At 45.0% G+C, this 16,134-nt stretch overlaps 1 protein-coding gene across 1 annotated transcript in view; it reads left to right on the top strand.

Moving 5' to 3' along the window:
* The window catches only part of LOC111956491 (rho-associated protein kinase 1-like), an 88,400-nt gene extending 73,075 nt beyond the window's left edge, over positions 1 to 15,325 (top strand). The window contains 17 exon segments of the mRNA XM_023976943.2: positions 114 to 220; positions 1,582 to 1,732; positions 2,589 to 2,749; positions 3,077 to 3,261; positions 4,049 to 4,118; positions 4,205 to 4,308; positions 4,632 to 4,797; positions 6,487 to 6,580; positions 6,753 to 6,841; positions 7,133 to 7,324; positions 7,643 to 7,808; positions 10,932 to 11,002; positions 11,176 to 11,264; positions 11,459 to 11,537; positions 13,810 to 14,071; positions 14,463 to 14,670; positions 15,163 to 15,325. Coding sequence (XP_023832711.1) covers positions 114 to 220; positions 1,582 to 1,732; positions 2,589 to 2,749; positions 3,077 to 3,261; positions 4,049 to 4,118; positions 4,205 to 4,308; positions 4,632 to 4,797; positions 6,487 to 6,580; positions 6,753 to 6,841; positions 7,133 to 7,324; positions 7,643 to 7,808; positions 10,932 to 11,002; positions 11,176 to 11,264; positions 11,459 to 11,537; positions 13,810 to 14,071; positions 14,463 to 14,670; positions 15,163 to 15,232 — 2,264 coding nt within the window. The 3' untranslated portion in view covers positions 15,233 to 15,325.
* The last annotated feature ends 809 nt before the right edge of the window (positions 15,326 to 16,134 follow it).

The raw sequence follows: 16,134 nt of genomic DNA, 5'->3' as shown, positions 1-16,134 counted from the left end.
ATAGTTTTCCAAATCTGAAAGCTATGCATTATTGTGTTGTCAACATGGGTTTAGCATGTTGCACAAACCACTGTTTTGAAAGTGACTCTTTGTTTCTCTCTCTGTGTCTGTAGCGCGAATGACGGGTCTTCAACAGGACAATAAGAACTTGAAGCTCAGCCTGTCTAAAGTGGAGACGGAACGCAAGCAGGCCCAGGAGAGGAGCAACAACCTGGAGAAGGTTTGGGCCCTCTAAGTCTCTCCACGTCACTCACATACCGTGCTTTATAAGGCTAACACAAACCCTGTCATTTGTGATGTCCACTTCTTGTGAGTAGTGGTCCAAATGGAAGTATCAAAGACAAAACAGATGTACTCTATCAACACATCTTCTTTGTTGCGATAACCACATGTATATCTTGTAGCGGTATTAATTAGAGAAAGGTATAGAAGATTTTGTTCGGGRGCCAGGCAGGTATTAACCCTGCCGAAAGAAAAGAATAGTAGAACAGCGAGAGTACCACTACCAGACCCACACACATCAACAGAAGAGACTGCCTAGAGTGTAGCCTGTTGACCAGATAGCCAGCGGAGAGAAAAAGAATACACACCCTATAGATCACACATCACATCACAGTCCTTCCACAATTCTTGGTAACCCCACCAAACATACCTCATATAACAATAATGGCAGAGCAAATAAACAGCAACTTCATACAATAACAAATTAACCCAGTCATCACACAGAGGATTTGCAATAGTTTGTATTTTCTTCCTGGGAAGGAGTGCAGAGGGTATGAATGTGTGGTGTTCATATACACACTAGTCCAGCTCCAATGAAACYTCAATGTACTTAGGAAATAGAGTCGGTTGCAGTGTAAAGCACTGGAACATAGCGTGAAGAGAAAGAGAGAAAGGGAACAAGAGAGGGCTTAGCTGTGGTCTTGAGGTTGCAGGTATCCGGTCTGACTGTCCGATGGTATGTTGGGTTGTAGTTGAACGCTTCACAACAAATGTTGCTACTTATCCATTTGATCCATAACCATCGTGGTCCCAAATGAGAACAACCACGTCCCCGAGCGATCACACCGAGACGTCGCCCAACCACAGTACAACCACTTCGCCGAGCGATCCCCCCGCGGATTGGTCCAAACACAGTACAACCACGTCGTCGAGCGATCACACCGAGGATTGATCCAAACACTGTACAACCACGTCGTCGAGCGATCACACCGAGGATTGATCCAAACACTGTACAACCACATACGCTGAAGACAAACAAAAAACCTCTGCAGCATAGCACACAACAAAAAACTGTCGCGCCAATCAATAGCTCCTCCCCAAAAAGCTTAACGAGCTCTTTTATTCCCTCCTTCCTTACTGCTCATGCTCTCTTAAAGTGGCAGCGCACGGTGAAGGCTCCGTGCAGGATTTCGCCACAATCTAACTGGTATTTTAGTCCCATTACACCCAGTCTTAAGAGCCCCTCTACCATAGAGATCAGCAGAATTAATGTTTTACTGGTCATTTTTACACATGCTGCCTGAGTGCCAATTTCCATTCTAGGGATTCTATATGTAATTCTACGCTTTCTACCAACAGGATAAGAACAACCTGGAGATCGACCTGAACTACAAGTTAAAGACACTGCAGCAGCGTCTGGACCAGGAGCACACAGAACACAGGGTGACGCGGGCCCAGCTCACGGACAAATACGAGTCCATTGAGGAGGCCAAGTCAGCCGCCATGCATGGTATATCTGGGCCCATGTTAGAGCATGCCCTACCCACCACTACTGTCTGTCTCTCCCTCGTTGTCTGCCTCTCCCTCGTTCTGTCTGCTCTCTGCCTCTCCCTCTTTCTGTGTCCCCCTCTATCTCTGCACCATTCATACTCAGGGGGACACTGGACGGATGGGGAGGAATTCAGGGAGTGGACTCCGCTCCTCTCCATGTGGCATGTCCAGACGTTACCTCCCTACATATTAACAGCTGGACACAATCCCACCTTCCAAGTTTTTGACTAGCACCGTTTGAAGCAACATTTACTTGTCTTCCAGACATTTGCCTATACGCAGACTACACGCTGTGCATAGGGCCCCGCGGTTGCTAGGGAGCCCCGACCCCGTATTGTTGAGTTAGAATAGTAGAATACACATCGGGCAATTTAGAAATGTTGTAGTGCATCAGTAGTTTTCCACTTGTCAGTCACTCAATTAGCCCATATCAGCAAATATTATTTTATATTGCTAGGTAAGTAGTCTAGCCAGCGATCTAAACCTAGTAGTAATCACCAAATTACCATCGGGCATGCAGTACTTGTGCCCCGGGGGCCCTCATTTAATTTTGTTAGTTATTCTCACTCATATGAACACGGCATACGTCATGGCAAAATGTGTAAAATTGCAGGAAATGTACTTTAAAACTACAAAACAAATMATCCACTGCCAAGAGGGGGTAACACTAAAATGTTTTGCCTGTGTGGTGGTTGGGTCATTTCAAATGACTGAGCACAAATTTCCTATTAAATCTGTCAGTGAGGTTCTTCCATTGAATGATGATGGATTGTTGCAACTGAGTGATATCTCTTTCCCTCCTTCTGTCCCTCCAGCGGTGCAGCACAAGGTGTCTGAGGAGAGCGGGGCGCGGATGCGAGCGGAGAGCAGGGTGGTGGAGGTAGAGAAGCAGTGCTCCATGCTGGAGTTTGACCTCAAGCAGTCGGTGCAGAAGATGGAGCAGCTGATGAAGCAGAAGGAGAGGCTTGAGGACGAGGTGAGCACCAGCACCACTCAACACCATCACCCCAGCATCGACTCACCCTGTCTGGGGTGGAGGTTCATGGGCACTGGCCCTAAAAATGTTTAGCCACTTTTCTGGATATCCTACAACTACCCCCTCTTCAAAAAAGTCACGTTAATCATGAGTCGATACTAATGAGGCTTTCGCAATAAATAACGTTTTCAACGTGCAGATCTCAATTTAGGATTTGGCCCTCCAGAAAAAACGGTGGATTTCCTGAGCAGAAATCTGGTATAACCCCAGCGTAGTTAGGACATACTGTGGTTCTCTTGTCCGAACATCCCTGGTTCTCCCCTGCAGGTGCAGGGTCTGCGGATCCATCTGGAGCAGGAGTCCAGTAAGAGGCTGCTAGCCCAGAACGAGCTCAAGAGCCGCTCCCAGGAGGCGGACCGGCTGAAGGGCTCGGAGAAGCAGCTGAAGCAGGAGATCAACACGGCACTAGAGAGCAAGCGCTCTCTCGAGTTCCAGCTAGCACAGCTCACCAAGTGAGAATACCTTCAAGTTGCCACATGTCGTCACAGCCCACCACAGTTTTAACTTGACCTAATCCCCTGTGTGGGGGTATATAGTTCAGTTTACCCCTAGTCACTGATGCAAGGGTCAGATATATTTTCATCCCCCCACCCTAATGGTTAAGTTTGGGATATGGGTTTTCCTAGATCTGTGTGTAACTTCTAGCTCAATCCTTGACAGGCTACATTGAGTATCGTCTCAATGCGTGTACCTCCCTTCCAAATGAATGCAATACCTTCCAAACACACTTCTGACTCCATTGGCTAAACTCTATTCTGAAAGTCTGTAATAGTCTGTAGTTTTACATTCCTTCCTGCTGCTAGCTAATACTGCTTTGGGAGTCTATGTTAAATGGCCCTACAACTYGTCGTTATTCCAGTAAAAAGGCTCTTATTTCAGCTTAGACATTAACTGTTGCAAAGCTCCCCTGTGACAATGTTTACACCACAGGGTTAAGGATTAGCCAGAGTCGAGCTCCTCCCATTAGAATGACAGGCCTGTTAATCCATCTGCTCTCTGACTACGGAGCGCTGCAGGGAGGGGTGGTGGTATGCCCGGGCTACATACAACCCTGGGACATACTGTATAGTGTAATTAAGTTAATAATCTATACACTAAAGTTTTGTCTGAAAAGTTTAAAGGCGTTTTGAGGATTTTACCAGAGTTTGAGTTTCCCCTTCAGCGCTGTTTGTTTTGAAAGGTTTCTTTAGCTACTGTATGCAATATGTTAACTATATGGTTTGTGTGTCCGTCTTCCAGGCAATACAGGGGCAACGAGGGACAGATGAGGGAACTTCAGGACCAGCTTGAGGCCGAACAGTATTTCTCAGTGAGTAGGGGCCATCTACTTCACTGTCCTATAACCCTGCTCATTGGCTCACTGACTGATGCCATATCTCCTGTCTCTACCTCCAGACGCTTTATAAAACTCAGGTGAAGGAACTGAAAGAGGATATTGAGGAGAGGAACCGGCAGGTCCAGGAAGTTCATAAGAAGGTGCATGAGCTGCACAGCGAAAGGTAAGGCCGGTAGCCTAGCGCTTAAGAACGCTGGGCAAGTAACCAAAATGTCGCTGGTTGGAATTCCTGAGCCGACCAGGTGAAAAATATGTCTCTGCCCTTGAACAAGGCACTTAACCCCAATTGATCCTGTAAGATGCTCTGGATAAGAGCATCTGCGAAGTAACTAAAAGGTGTAAGGTAATATCAGGCCTTTGTCAATATAGCAATAATCAGTGTTGTCAAAATATGAGGTGCAGCTTTTCTCGACCAGCCTACTTCCATATCAACACAGAGCGATTATGAATCCGTTTTTAATCCATGTTTGTCTGTCCTTCTTCCAGGGACTCCCTGTCAGCCCAGCTGGATCTGACAGTGACCAAGGCGGAGTCAGAGCAGCTGGCCAGGGCGCTCCAGGAGGAGCAGTACTTTGAGCTGAGCCAGGAGAACAAAAAGGCCATGGCCAGACACAAGCAGGAGGGTTCCGAGAGGGATTCAACCATCGCACGGGTCAGCACCGCTTGCCTCAATACACACCTCTCCTACATTGTAAAATTCTTCAAAGTCAGGGAAAATACATCTGTCCAGGAATGTGGGCACAGCGGAAACAACAGCTTAGTATACTTCCAACTTTGTTCTATTTAATAATTACATTGTTTTTGTGTGTCTCAGGCAGCTGTGAACACCTACACTACCGGTCAAAAGTTTTAGAACACATACACATTCAAGAGTTTTTATTTTTACTATTTTCTACATTGTAGAATAATAGTGYAGACATCAAAACTATGAAATAACATATGGAATCATGTAGTAACCAAAAAAGTGTTAAACAAATCAAAATATATTTGAGATTTGAGATTTTTCAAATAGCCACGCTTTGCCTTGATGACAGCTCTGCACACGCTTGAGATTATCTCAACCAGCTTAACCTGGAATGCTTTTCCAACAGTCTTGAAGGAGTTCCCACAAATGCTGAGCTCTTTTTGGCTGCTTTCCCTTCACGCTGTGGTATGACTCATCCCAAACCATCTCAATTTGGTTGAGGTCTGGGGATTGTGAGGGCCAGGTCATCTGATGCAGCACTCCATCACCCTCCTTGGTCAAATAGCCCTTACACAGCCTGGAGGTGTGTTGGCTCATTGTCATGTTGAAAAACAAATGATAGTCACACTAAGCCCAAACCAGATGGGATGGCGTATCGCTGCAGAATGCTGTGGTAGCCATGCTGGTTAAGTGTGCCTTGAATTCTAAATGAATCACTGACCGTGTCACCAGCAAAGCACGCCGTAACACCATCTCCTCCATGCTTTACGGTGGGAATACACATGCGGAGATCATCCGTTCACCCACAATGTGTCTCATAAAGACGCAGAAATCAGACCAAAGGACAGATTTCCACCGGTCCAATGTCCATTGCTTGTGTTTCTTGGCCCAGCAAGTCTCTTCTTATTGGTGTCCTTTAGTAGTGGTTTCTTTTCAGCAATTTGACCACTAAGGCCTGATTCCTGCAGTCTCTTCTGAACAGTTGATGTTGAGATGTATCTGTTACTTGAACTCTGTGAAGCATTTATTTGGGCTGCAATTTCTGAGGCTGGTAACTCTAATGAACTTATCCTCTGCAGCAGAGGTAACGAGGGGTCTTCCAWTCCTGTGGCGGTCCTCATGAGAGCCAGTTTCATAGTGCTTGGTTTTTGTGACTGCACTTGAAGAAACTTTCAAAGTTCTTGAAATGTTCTGTATTGACTGACCTTCATGTCATAAAGTAATGATGGACTGTCATTTCTCTTTGCTTATTTGAGCTTTGCTGAGCAACTGATTGGCTCAAACGCATTAAGAAGAAAAGAAATTCCACAAATTAACTTTTACCAAGGCACACCTGTTAATTGAAATGCATTCCAGGTGACTACCTCATGAAGCTTTACAAGAGAATGCCAACAGTGTGCAAAGTTGTCATCAAGGCAAAGGGTGGCYATTTAAAGAATCTCAAATCTCAAATATATTTTTATTTGTTTAACACTTTTTTGCTTACTACATGATTCCATATGTGTTATTTCATAGTTTTGATGTCTTCACTATTATTCTGCAATGTAGAAAAAWAGTAAAAATAAGGAGAAACCCTTGAATGATTAGGTTTTCTAAAACTTTTGACCGGTAGTCTACATTTTTAAACCTCAATGTCTCTCTTCTTGTCCTCCCCAGCTTGAGGAATCCAACAAAACCCTGACCAAAGACGTGGAGAACCTCAGCAAGGAGAAGGCCGAGCTGGACCACAAGCTTCGCACTCAGGAGGAAGGTATTGTCAAGACACCATTTTCATAACTTGGTCTAATTAGTATATTCTGTGCTTAATCTGTTACAATCTAAGCCTATGGGTAATGTCTTCATAGGCACTTATGTCCCCTCTGTCAGTTAGATCCCTGTAAGACTGTCTGGTTTCCTCTCGCTTTCTGTCCCCTTCTCTGCAGAGTATGACTCCCAGAAAGAGGAGATTACAAACACAATCAAGGCCAACTATGAGAAGGTTCTCAGCACAGAGCGCACGCTCAAGACTCAGGTAAAGACACTTCAACCTTTGACTGTTTACATAACATTACACCAATAGTTATGAGCTACTTTGGCCTCATATTTATACCTCAAACACAACCTCATAGTTTTTCCATTCAACGTTTTTACACCTCAACCCATTGCCCTACTTTATTAAACCTCAACCTTACCTCAACTGTTTGCCCAATTTTGTTAAACCTAAACCACAACCTTCCCTCAAGTGTTGCCCCATTTTGTTAAACATAAACCTCAACCGATTGCCCCCATTTGATCCCTCCCTCAACCTTGTCTCTRTCTCCAGGCGGTGAACAAACTGGCAGAGATCATGAACAGGAAGGACATGAAGCTTGACACCAAGAAGAAGGGGAGCACGACCGACCTGAGGAAGAAGGAGAAGGAGAACCGCAAGCTGCAGGTGGATCTCAACCAGGAGAAGGAAAAGTTCAACCACATGGCCATCAAGTACCAGAAGGAGCTCAGCGAGATGCAGGCGGTCAGTAATAATGCATTATACAGTCAGTCAGTTTCTGTCAATTTGAAAGTAGGGTCAAATTGGTCTCAATCATTTGACGACGATCCTTTGAACCTTTTAATTAACAGTATTCTTTCAAATCAAACAAAAAAAGCAAGAAGGACAAGTATGACCACAATAGGACAATTAGGAAGATTTGGTCAAATCCATTCCTAATTTAGAACAGAGTTAAACTCTATAGTGAAAGGCAGCAACGCATCCCCCCCTTGAAGCTGCAGTGCTTCTGATCTACCCTAAATGAACTGCGTATTCTGCTTGCCTCTCTCTCCTCTACAACAGCAACTGTCGGAGGAGTGCACGTACCGCAACGAGCTGCAGATGCAGCTGGACAGCAAGGAGAGTGACATTGAGCAGCTCAGGGAGAAGCTCAACGACCTGCAGCTGCGCATGGACAACTCCAGCGTCATCAGCCTGCAGACGGATGAAACAGACAGCAACATCGCTGGTAAGGTCACCACGGGATCAACTAACAAAAGGCGGCTGTGTCAATGTACCGGCTAGGCCAAAGATGCTCAATCCTGCTTCGGACAAGCCACACACACACACACGACTCAGCTAATGAAGGTGTGATGGTACTAAGCTAGGACAAATCTACTGTATGAAGGCTCTCCAGGAGCAGGAGTTTGGATCACTGAACTTGATGTTTGGTCCATCAGGCCAGCTTTAATTGTCCAWCAATCAGCCGGGCATGATTTAAAATCGATTAATTCAATCCCAGCCATTTCAAGTAATTGTATTTTATTAGGATCTCTTTTATTCCTCATTTGGACTAATKTTTTAACTTTAATATACAATTTACAATATAGTATCTAATGAATATATAATTGAGTGTTTGAGTTCTGACAGTATGGCTCTGAAGCAGTAAAGTAAGTATAGAAGAATGCTTATTTTCGTCTTTCTCGACCCACCTGTTTCAAGTGTCAGTTAGTAGACCTGCTAACGATGTTTACTGTACATGGAATTCCTGAATGTGTCTGTGGTTTAAAGTCCTCTCTCATCTCTTATTCCCCATGTCCATTTGGTTCTCCTTGCTCTCCTCCTTACCTTTGCATCTTCTATCCTTTTCTTTCTGTGAGTAACTCGGAGTTGGGGGACCCTCATTGTGCCTGGCCCGTGCTACTTTGTCTTTTGCCTTGTATTTTTTTCCTGGCATTTTTGGGGCATTTTCTTCTCTTTTTTTGTGGTGAAAAGGATATCCCTCTTGTATGTTCTCAACAACACTTTTTTGAAAGGCCATTCTGAGTGACAAAGGGAACAGTTAAAAGACCAGAAAACGGGGCTTTAATTAAGCCATTTTAATTTTTTWAACCAAATGTGCTAGGCTGGGGGCATTTTCATTTACTAACCGTGAATCATCATTCACATAAGCCGTTTGTAGGGGGAAATATCCAATTACAGTATAGAACTTCATCTAACATTATTTCAGTACAAATGCTGACTTGACTGTACCATATCAATTAGCCTTCTGTAGGTAATCAGTTTCATTGTCAGCTGTACATTTATTTTTTAGCAGGACAAGCTATCATACAATCTGAATGACTCCTAAAGTAAAGTGACTACATGAGAGGTTAGCTACTGTAACACTAGACAACAACACTGTGGTTTAACCCATCACTCTGAGCACCTTTCAAAATGTGTCTGGAGACCATGAACCAAACCCTTCCTTTGGTTTCCTGTCCCTTGTTCTTCAAACACTCACTGTTTTTTAAGTTTTGTTTTGTTGGCATGATCACCTCAGAACAGAAGCAATGCCTTTTCAGAACCAAGGAAATCTCCCACACTTGAAGTGAAGCTTTTGATCAATTCACTCTTCTTTTGTAGCTTGTTGTGCCGAAGCATGCTCTTTATGTTATTGTTACCAACTGAACCTAATGGAAAGATACACTACATGACCAAAAGTATGTGGACACCTGCTCGTCTAACATCTCAAACCAAAATCATGGGCATTAATATGGAGTGGGTCCCCCCCCTTTGCTGCTACAACAGCCTCCACTCTTCTGGGAAAGCTTTCCACTAGAACATTGCTGAGGGGACTTGCTTCCATTCAGCCACAAGAGCATTAGTGAGGTTGGGCACTGATGTTGGGTGATTAGGCCTGGCTCGCAGTCGGTATTCCAATTCATCCCAAAGGTGTTCAATTGGGTTGAGGTCAGGGCTCTGTGCAGGCCAGTCAAGTTCTTCTACACCGATTTTTGACAAACCAATTCTGTACGAACCTTGCTTTGTCCATGGGGGCATTGTCATGCTGAAACCGGAAAGGGCCTTCCCCAAACTGTTGCCACAAAGTTGTAAGCACAGAATCGTCTAGAATGTCATTGTATGCTGTAGTGTTAAGATTTCCCTTCACTGGAACTAATGGGCCTAGCCCGAACCATGAAAACAGAAAGACCATTATTTCTCCTCCACCAAACTTTAGAGTTGGAAGTATGCATTCGGGCAGGTAGCATTCTCATGGCATCCACCAAACCCAGATTCATCCGTCGGACTGCCAGATGGTGAAGCGTGATTCATCACTCCAGAGAACGCATTTCCACGGCTCAAGAGTCCGGCGAGCTTCACACCACTCCAGCCATCGCTTGCCATTGGGCATGGTGATCTTAGGATTGTGTGAGGCTGCTCAACCATGGAAACCTATTTCATGAAGCTCCCGGGGAGCAGTTCTTGTGCTGACTTTTGTGCTTCCAGAGGCAGTTTGGAACGCAGTAGTGAGTGTTACAACTGAGGACAGACGATTTTTACGCAGTATGTGCTTCAGCTTGTGTGGCCTACCCCTTCCCGGCTGAGCCATTGTTGCTCTTAGACGTTTCCACTTCACAAAAACAGCACCGTACAGTTGACCAGGGCAGAAGTTTGACGAACTGACTTGTTGGAAAGGTGGCATCCTATGACGGTGCCACGTTGAAAGTCACTGAGCTCTTCAGTAAAGCCATTCTTCTGCCAATGTTTGTCTATGGAGATTGCATTGCAGTGTGTTTGATTTTATACACCTGTCAGCAACGGGTGTGGCTGAAATAACCAAATCCACTCATTTGAACGGGTGTCCACATACGTTTGTATATATAGTGTATCTTCAATGATATAGGCTACAGGCTCTGTCCTCTGTGACAGTAGACCGAGGCATCAGAAGCTCCATGTTGGACAGCACCTTTCAATTTGAATTGGCTAGTGATTCTACACATTATTTTACAACACATCTATCTAACCTCTTCCTCATGGAGTAGAATCTACTCCTTGATATTGAACTTGCTGGATAAATAACATGGATGTTACATGCTTTCTGTATATCCCTTTAATGCTCCCTTGTGCATGGGTTCTAAAACTACTGAGCTTGAATTAGCAGCATGGGATATTTAACTCCTGCCTGTCACATAATACAGTTGTTTTAAAGTGTAACCTGGGCATAGAGAAAGTTGAACTTGAAACTTCTAAGGTAGTATGGCTCAGCCTTGTCACGTGACTTTTCTGTTCTTCCCCCAGTTAAGTTTGAATTTGATCACTGCATGGCTTTTTGGGGACAGTGTTACACAGGCTTGGTTTTCATTTGTGTCTATCTTGTGTCTCTATGTAGAATCCAGACTGGAAGGTTGGCTGTCCATTCCTAATAAACCTAATATCAAACGATATGGCTGGAAGAAGCAGGTAAGTCACCTGGAAGCTTTGCATCAATTTACTGACACTAACTGACATGCAACATATATTTATTCATATTAAATGGCACAGTACGGGTTGTGTTCATGGTGCTGCCTAGTGCCTACTTCTTATGGCCACCACGATTCTTCCTAACATTATTTCTTGATTCTATTTTTCCTCAGTATGTGGTGGTGAGCAGCAAGAAGATTCTGTTCTACAACGATGAACAGGACAAAGAACAGTCCAACCCCTCCATGGTACTAGATATCGAGTAAGTATGCTTGTTTTATGATTTTGGATTTAATTGTAATTCACTTTACACTAGAACTGTGTTTTGGGGACAAAATATCAGTCTTAGTAGTTTTTATGATAATTATTGCTTAATCATAAAATAGATKATGTAACAGTTTGTCTGAGACGGTGTATTCTGGTACCCAATCATCAGTCATTGCTTGTTGTCTGCAGCAAACTGTTCCACGTGCGTCCAGTTACCCAGGGTGATGTGTACCGAGCAGAGACGGAGGAGATCCCAAGGATATTCCAGGTAGGAAGGAACCTTCTGACCTGACCAATCAACTTTCTAACCTATTGTCTTACGTGGGATAGCACGACGGCCGTCTGCACTGATGGTTCATGGCAACGCGGTCGTGTTAGAATGACCCAGAGGCCTTCTGACCTAAACCAATCAGCTTAACCAGCTCAGTCTTTTTAGTTCTTCAGTCGCCTTACTTGCCCATTCTCAAATGGATGATTACAATCCCATTTTAGATTTTGACAGCTGTCTTGAGTGGACTCTAGTCTACATGCACAATTAGTTATTAAGCAGACGCCTTTTCCCCCCCTAGAGAGACTTTCAATGAGCGCTTAAACTTTTCAATGTGTGTTTCAGTAGTATACAATCCTTTTCTTTAACGACTCAGYCGCAAAGGATTTACTGCTGATTTACTGCAAATCCCCGTTATTCGCATCAAGAAGAGATGCCGATACAGGGGAGGTGTGGGTGTCTTGTGAGAATTAGTCGGCGAGTGGGAAACCCGCCTCTACCATCCGTCCTAAGAAATCCTGCTATGCCTTCCGAACCATCAAATAAGCAAAGTGTCAATACAGGAATAAGATTGAATCCTACTACACCGGCTCAGACACTCGTCGGATGTGGCAGGGCTTGCAAACTATTAGACTACAAAGGGAAGCCCAGCCGCGAGCTGCCCAGTGACACGAACCTACCAGACGAGCTAAATTACTTCTATGCGCGCTTTGAGGCAAGCAACACTGAAGCATGCATGAGAGCAACAGCTGTTCCGGCTGTGTGATCACGCGCTCCATAGCTAATGTGAGTAAGACCTTTTAAACAGGTCAACATTAACAAGGCCACAGGGCCAGACGGATTACTAGGACGTGTACTCCGAGCATGCGCTGTCCAATTGGCATGTGTCTTCACTGACATTTTCAACCTGTACTTGACCGAGTCTGTAATGCCTTACATGTTTCAAGGAGACCACCATAGTCCCTGTGCCCAAGAACACCAAGGTAACCTGCCTAAATGACTATTGACCCGTAGGACTCACGTCTGTAGCCATGAAGTGCTTTGAAAGGCTGGTCATGGCTCACATCAACACCTTTATCCCAGAAACCCTAGACCCACTCCAATTTGCATACCTCCCCAACAGATCCACATATGAAGCAATCTCTATTGCTCTCCACGCTGCCCTTTCCCACCTCGACAAAAGGAACACCTATGTGAGAATGCTATTCATTGACTTTAGCTCAGCGTTCAACATCAAAGTGCCCTCAAAGCTCATCGCTAAGCTAAGGACCCTGGGACTAAACATCTCCCTCTGCAACTGGATCCTGGACTTCCTGACGGGCAGGCAACAACACTTCTGCCATGCTGATCCTCATCAGGGGTGCGTGATTAGTCTCTTCCTGTACTCCCTGTTCACCAATGACTGCGTGGCCAAGCACGTCTCTAACASCATCATTAAGTTTACCGACGACACAACGGTGGTAGGCCTATTGGGAGGAGGTCAGAGACCTGGCAGTGTGGTGCCAGGACAACAACCTCTCCCTCAACGGGATCAAGACAAAGGAGATGATTGTGGACTACAGGAAAAGGAGGGCCGAGCACACCGCCATTCTCATTGACGGGGCTGTAGTGGAGCAGGTTGAGAGCTTCAAGTTCCCTTGTGTCCACATCACCAACGAACTGTCATGGTCCAAACACAGCAATACAGTCGTGAAGAGGGCACCTATTCCCCCTCAGGAGACTGAAAAGACGGCATGGATCTTCAAAAAGTTCTACAGCTGCACCATCGAGAGCATCCTGACTGGTTGCATCACTGCCTGGTATGACTCGGCCTCTGACCACAAGGCGCTACAGAGTGTAGTGCGTACAGCCCAGTACATCACTAGGGCCAAGGACCATCCAGGACCTCTATACTGGGTAGTGTCAGAGGAAGGCCCAAAAATTGTCAGACTCCAGCTACACTGGTCTCTTTGCTACCGCACGGCAAGGGGTACCTGAGTGCCAAGTCTAGGTCCAAAAGGCTTCTTAAGTTTCTACTCCCAAGCCATAAGACTGCTGAATAGCTAATCAAATGGCTACCCGGACTATTTGCGTTGACCCCCCCCCCCCCTTATACTGCTACTGGTTTCTTATCTGTGCATACCCTACCTACACGTACATATTGCCTCATTTACATGACTAACCTGTACCCTCGCACATTGACTTGGTATGGATACCCCCTGAATATAGCCTCGTTGTAAAAACATTGTTTAATAGAGACTCAACCTCTGATTCTCTCGTCTCCCCTCTTCAGATCCTGTATGCCAACGAGGGGGAGTGCAGGAAGGAGGCGGACATGGAGACTGTCTCGCAAGGGGACAAGACCAACTGTCTGCCCCACAAAGGTCATGAGTTCATCCCCACGCTCTACCACTTCCCTTCCAACTGCGAAGCCTGCTCCAAGCCCTTGTGGAACGTCTTCAAGCCTCCACACGCCTTGGAGTGCCGCCGCTGCCACGTCAAGTGCCACAGGGACCACCTCGACAAGAAGGAGGACGTCATCGCCCCCTGCAAAGGTACGGTAATAGAGGTTAGGTTAGACTGACGAGACCTGATTCTGTGTTGTAAGGGGGAAAAAATATACTTTTAGGCCCAATACAGCCATTTTTATATATCAAATCATTTCTGGGTAACGATTAAAGGAAAGTTCCACCCAAAAACGATTTTTTGGTATTTGTTTCATTGGTCCATTGTTGATATAGTCCCAAAATGTTTTGCATGTCAGCAATCAAGTTTTCAAGATGTATTTTGAAAGAACACACAACTTAATAATATAACTTGATTTTGGATTTTGTTGACTGGCAAGTGTTGGGTTAAAGGGGATATTAACTTCCACCTCCTTAGGGACGTCGAGACATCTTGAGTTTGTGTTTTCAATTTTCTACCTGGTTTTGTCTCCTCCAACAGTGAACTACGATGTGACCTCTGCCCGGGACATGCTCCTGCTGGCCTTGACCCAAGACGAGCAGAAGAAATGGATTGGCCACCTGGGCAAGAAGATCCCCAAAACACCGCCCTCCTCCTTCCTGAGGGCGTCGCCCCGCACCCTGTCCACCCGCTCCGGAACCAACCAGTCCTTTCGCAAGAACCCCAAAAGCATAACGGGCAAGCCAAGGTAACCTTACACACATATGCTCTCTGGGCCTGAAATGGCATCATATTCCTTATATAGTGCACTACTTCAGTCATGAGCACCATATTCCTTATATAGTGCACTACTTCAGTCATGAGCACCATATTCCTTATGTAGTGCACTACTTTTGGTCAACAGTGCGCTATATAGAGCATAGGGTGCCATTTCGGACACCACCTCTGATTGTTCCACGAAGCAGCCCTTTCAACCTAAAAGATGTTCTGTAGTTTTCTTATATCCTCTGGGAGGGCCTGAGTGGACACACTTGTTTTATATTACTTGATGCTTGTTTTGAACAATACAGAACATTAAGGAATTGTAGGCTTCTATTCTGGGGAGTTAAGAGAGTGTGTGCTAAGGTCCAGAAGTCCTCTGTTCATCCCTGCTGCTGGACTGTCTTTCGGTTTTGTCTTGCAGTCCGGTCAGTCACGTGACTTGCTATTTGTCTTCTACTGCCCTTTGTGACTGTAACAGGTCGCAGTCTCATTCTGCTACCACAGCCTCCAGCCTCCAAGCAACAGACACAACATCCAGCACTTGTTGACAACAACAACTCCTCCACACCAAATTTACAGAAGTCTTAACTTTTTAGACCATCTCCTTCCTGTTTTGGCCTGACTATTTATTTATTATTAACTGACTGCGTTGATGGTGTATATAACATCAGTGGACCTGTCCTCCTTTGTGGTTCTTTCTCGTTTGACTTGGGGAACTCTTTCTATCTAATTTGACACTAAAGCGTTGTTGGTTGGTTTCATTGACTAACTCTTAGCCCTCTATGCAACCTTTTCTGAAGCAGGTGCCCCATATATGGGTTGTTGCATTTCTCTCTAGCAAGAATGATGCCAGAGGCCATCAAAGGCATAATGAAGTTGCAGTTACTATGTCTTTAAATCCATTTTTCTATGTAATATATTAATATCTATCGGGGTACTAACCAAGTGTCAAATGTCTTACCCTCTTTTACTGGACACATTTTTTCTCTTCTTTCTTCCAGCTAACCATCTGAACGTTTGGATTCTATTGGGACTTTGTATTTTTTCTTATCCCCTCCATTATCCCACACGTTAAAGGAGAATCCCTATTTTATGTAAKAGTAAATTAAAGCAATCTGACCAGGGCCGGAAATTGGGACAATTATCTGACACAAGGATTCAGGGACATTGAGAAGGCCTGCTATTTCCCTCACCCCCTCCTCCCCTATCCTCACCCCGGAGCCTCAACTAAGACTTCCTCACCCAGCCACTGCATACTTGCAACTCTTCGTTTCTTCCAGAAGATGGCGTGGGCAACTTGGAACCTGAATGGAAGATGGAGAACAATAGAAAAAGGCTCATGGTATGCAGTGGGTAGTACTTATTCCATATCAGTCATGTGAAGGGATTCCGGTTGAATGAATGACTGCGGGTTTTTCTGGGGCTCTTGCATGTCAACATGGAGGTATTG

The sequence above is a fragment of the Salvelinus sp. IW2-2015 genome, linkage group LG32, assembly GCF_002910315.2.
Source record: "Salvelinus sp. IW2-2015 linkage group LG32, ASM291031v2, whole genome shotgun sequence".
Taxonomy (NCBI): Eukaryota; Metazoa; Chordata; class Actinopteri; order Salmoniformes; family Salmonidae; genus Salvelinus; species Salvelinus sp. IW2-2015.
Note: the sequence above shows the minus strand (reverse complement) of the source record. Positions and strands in the feature narration are given on the sequence as shown.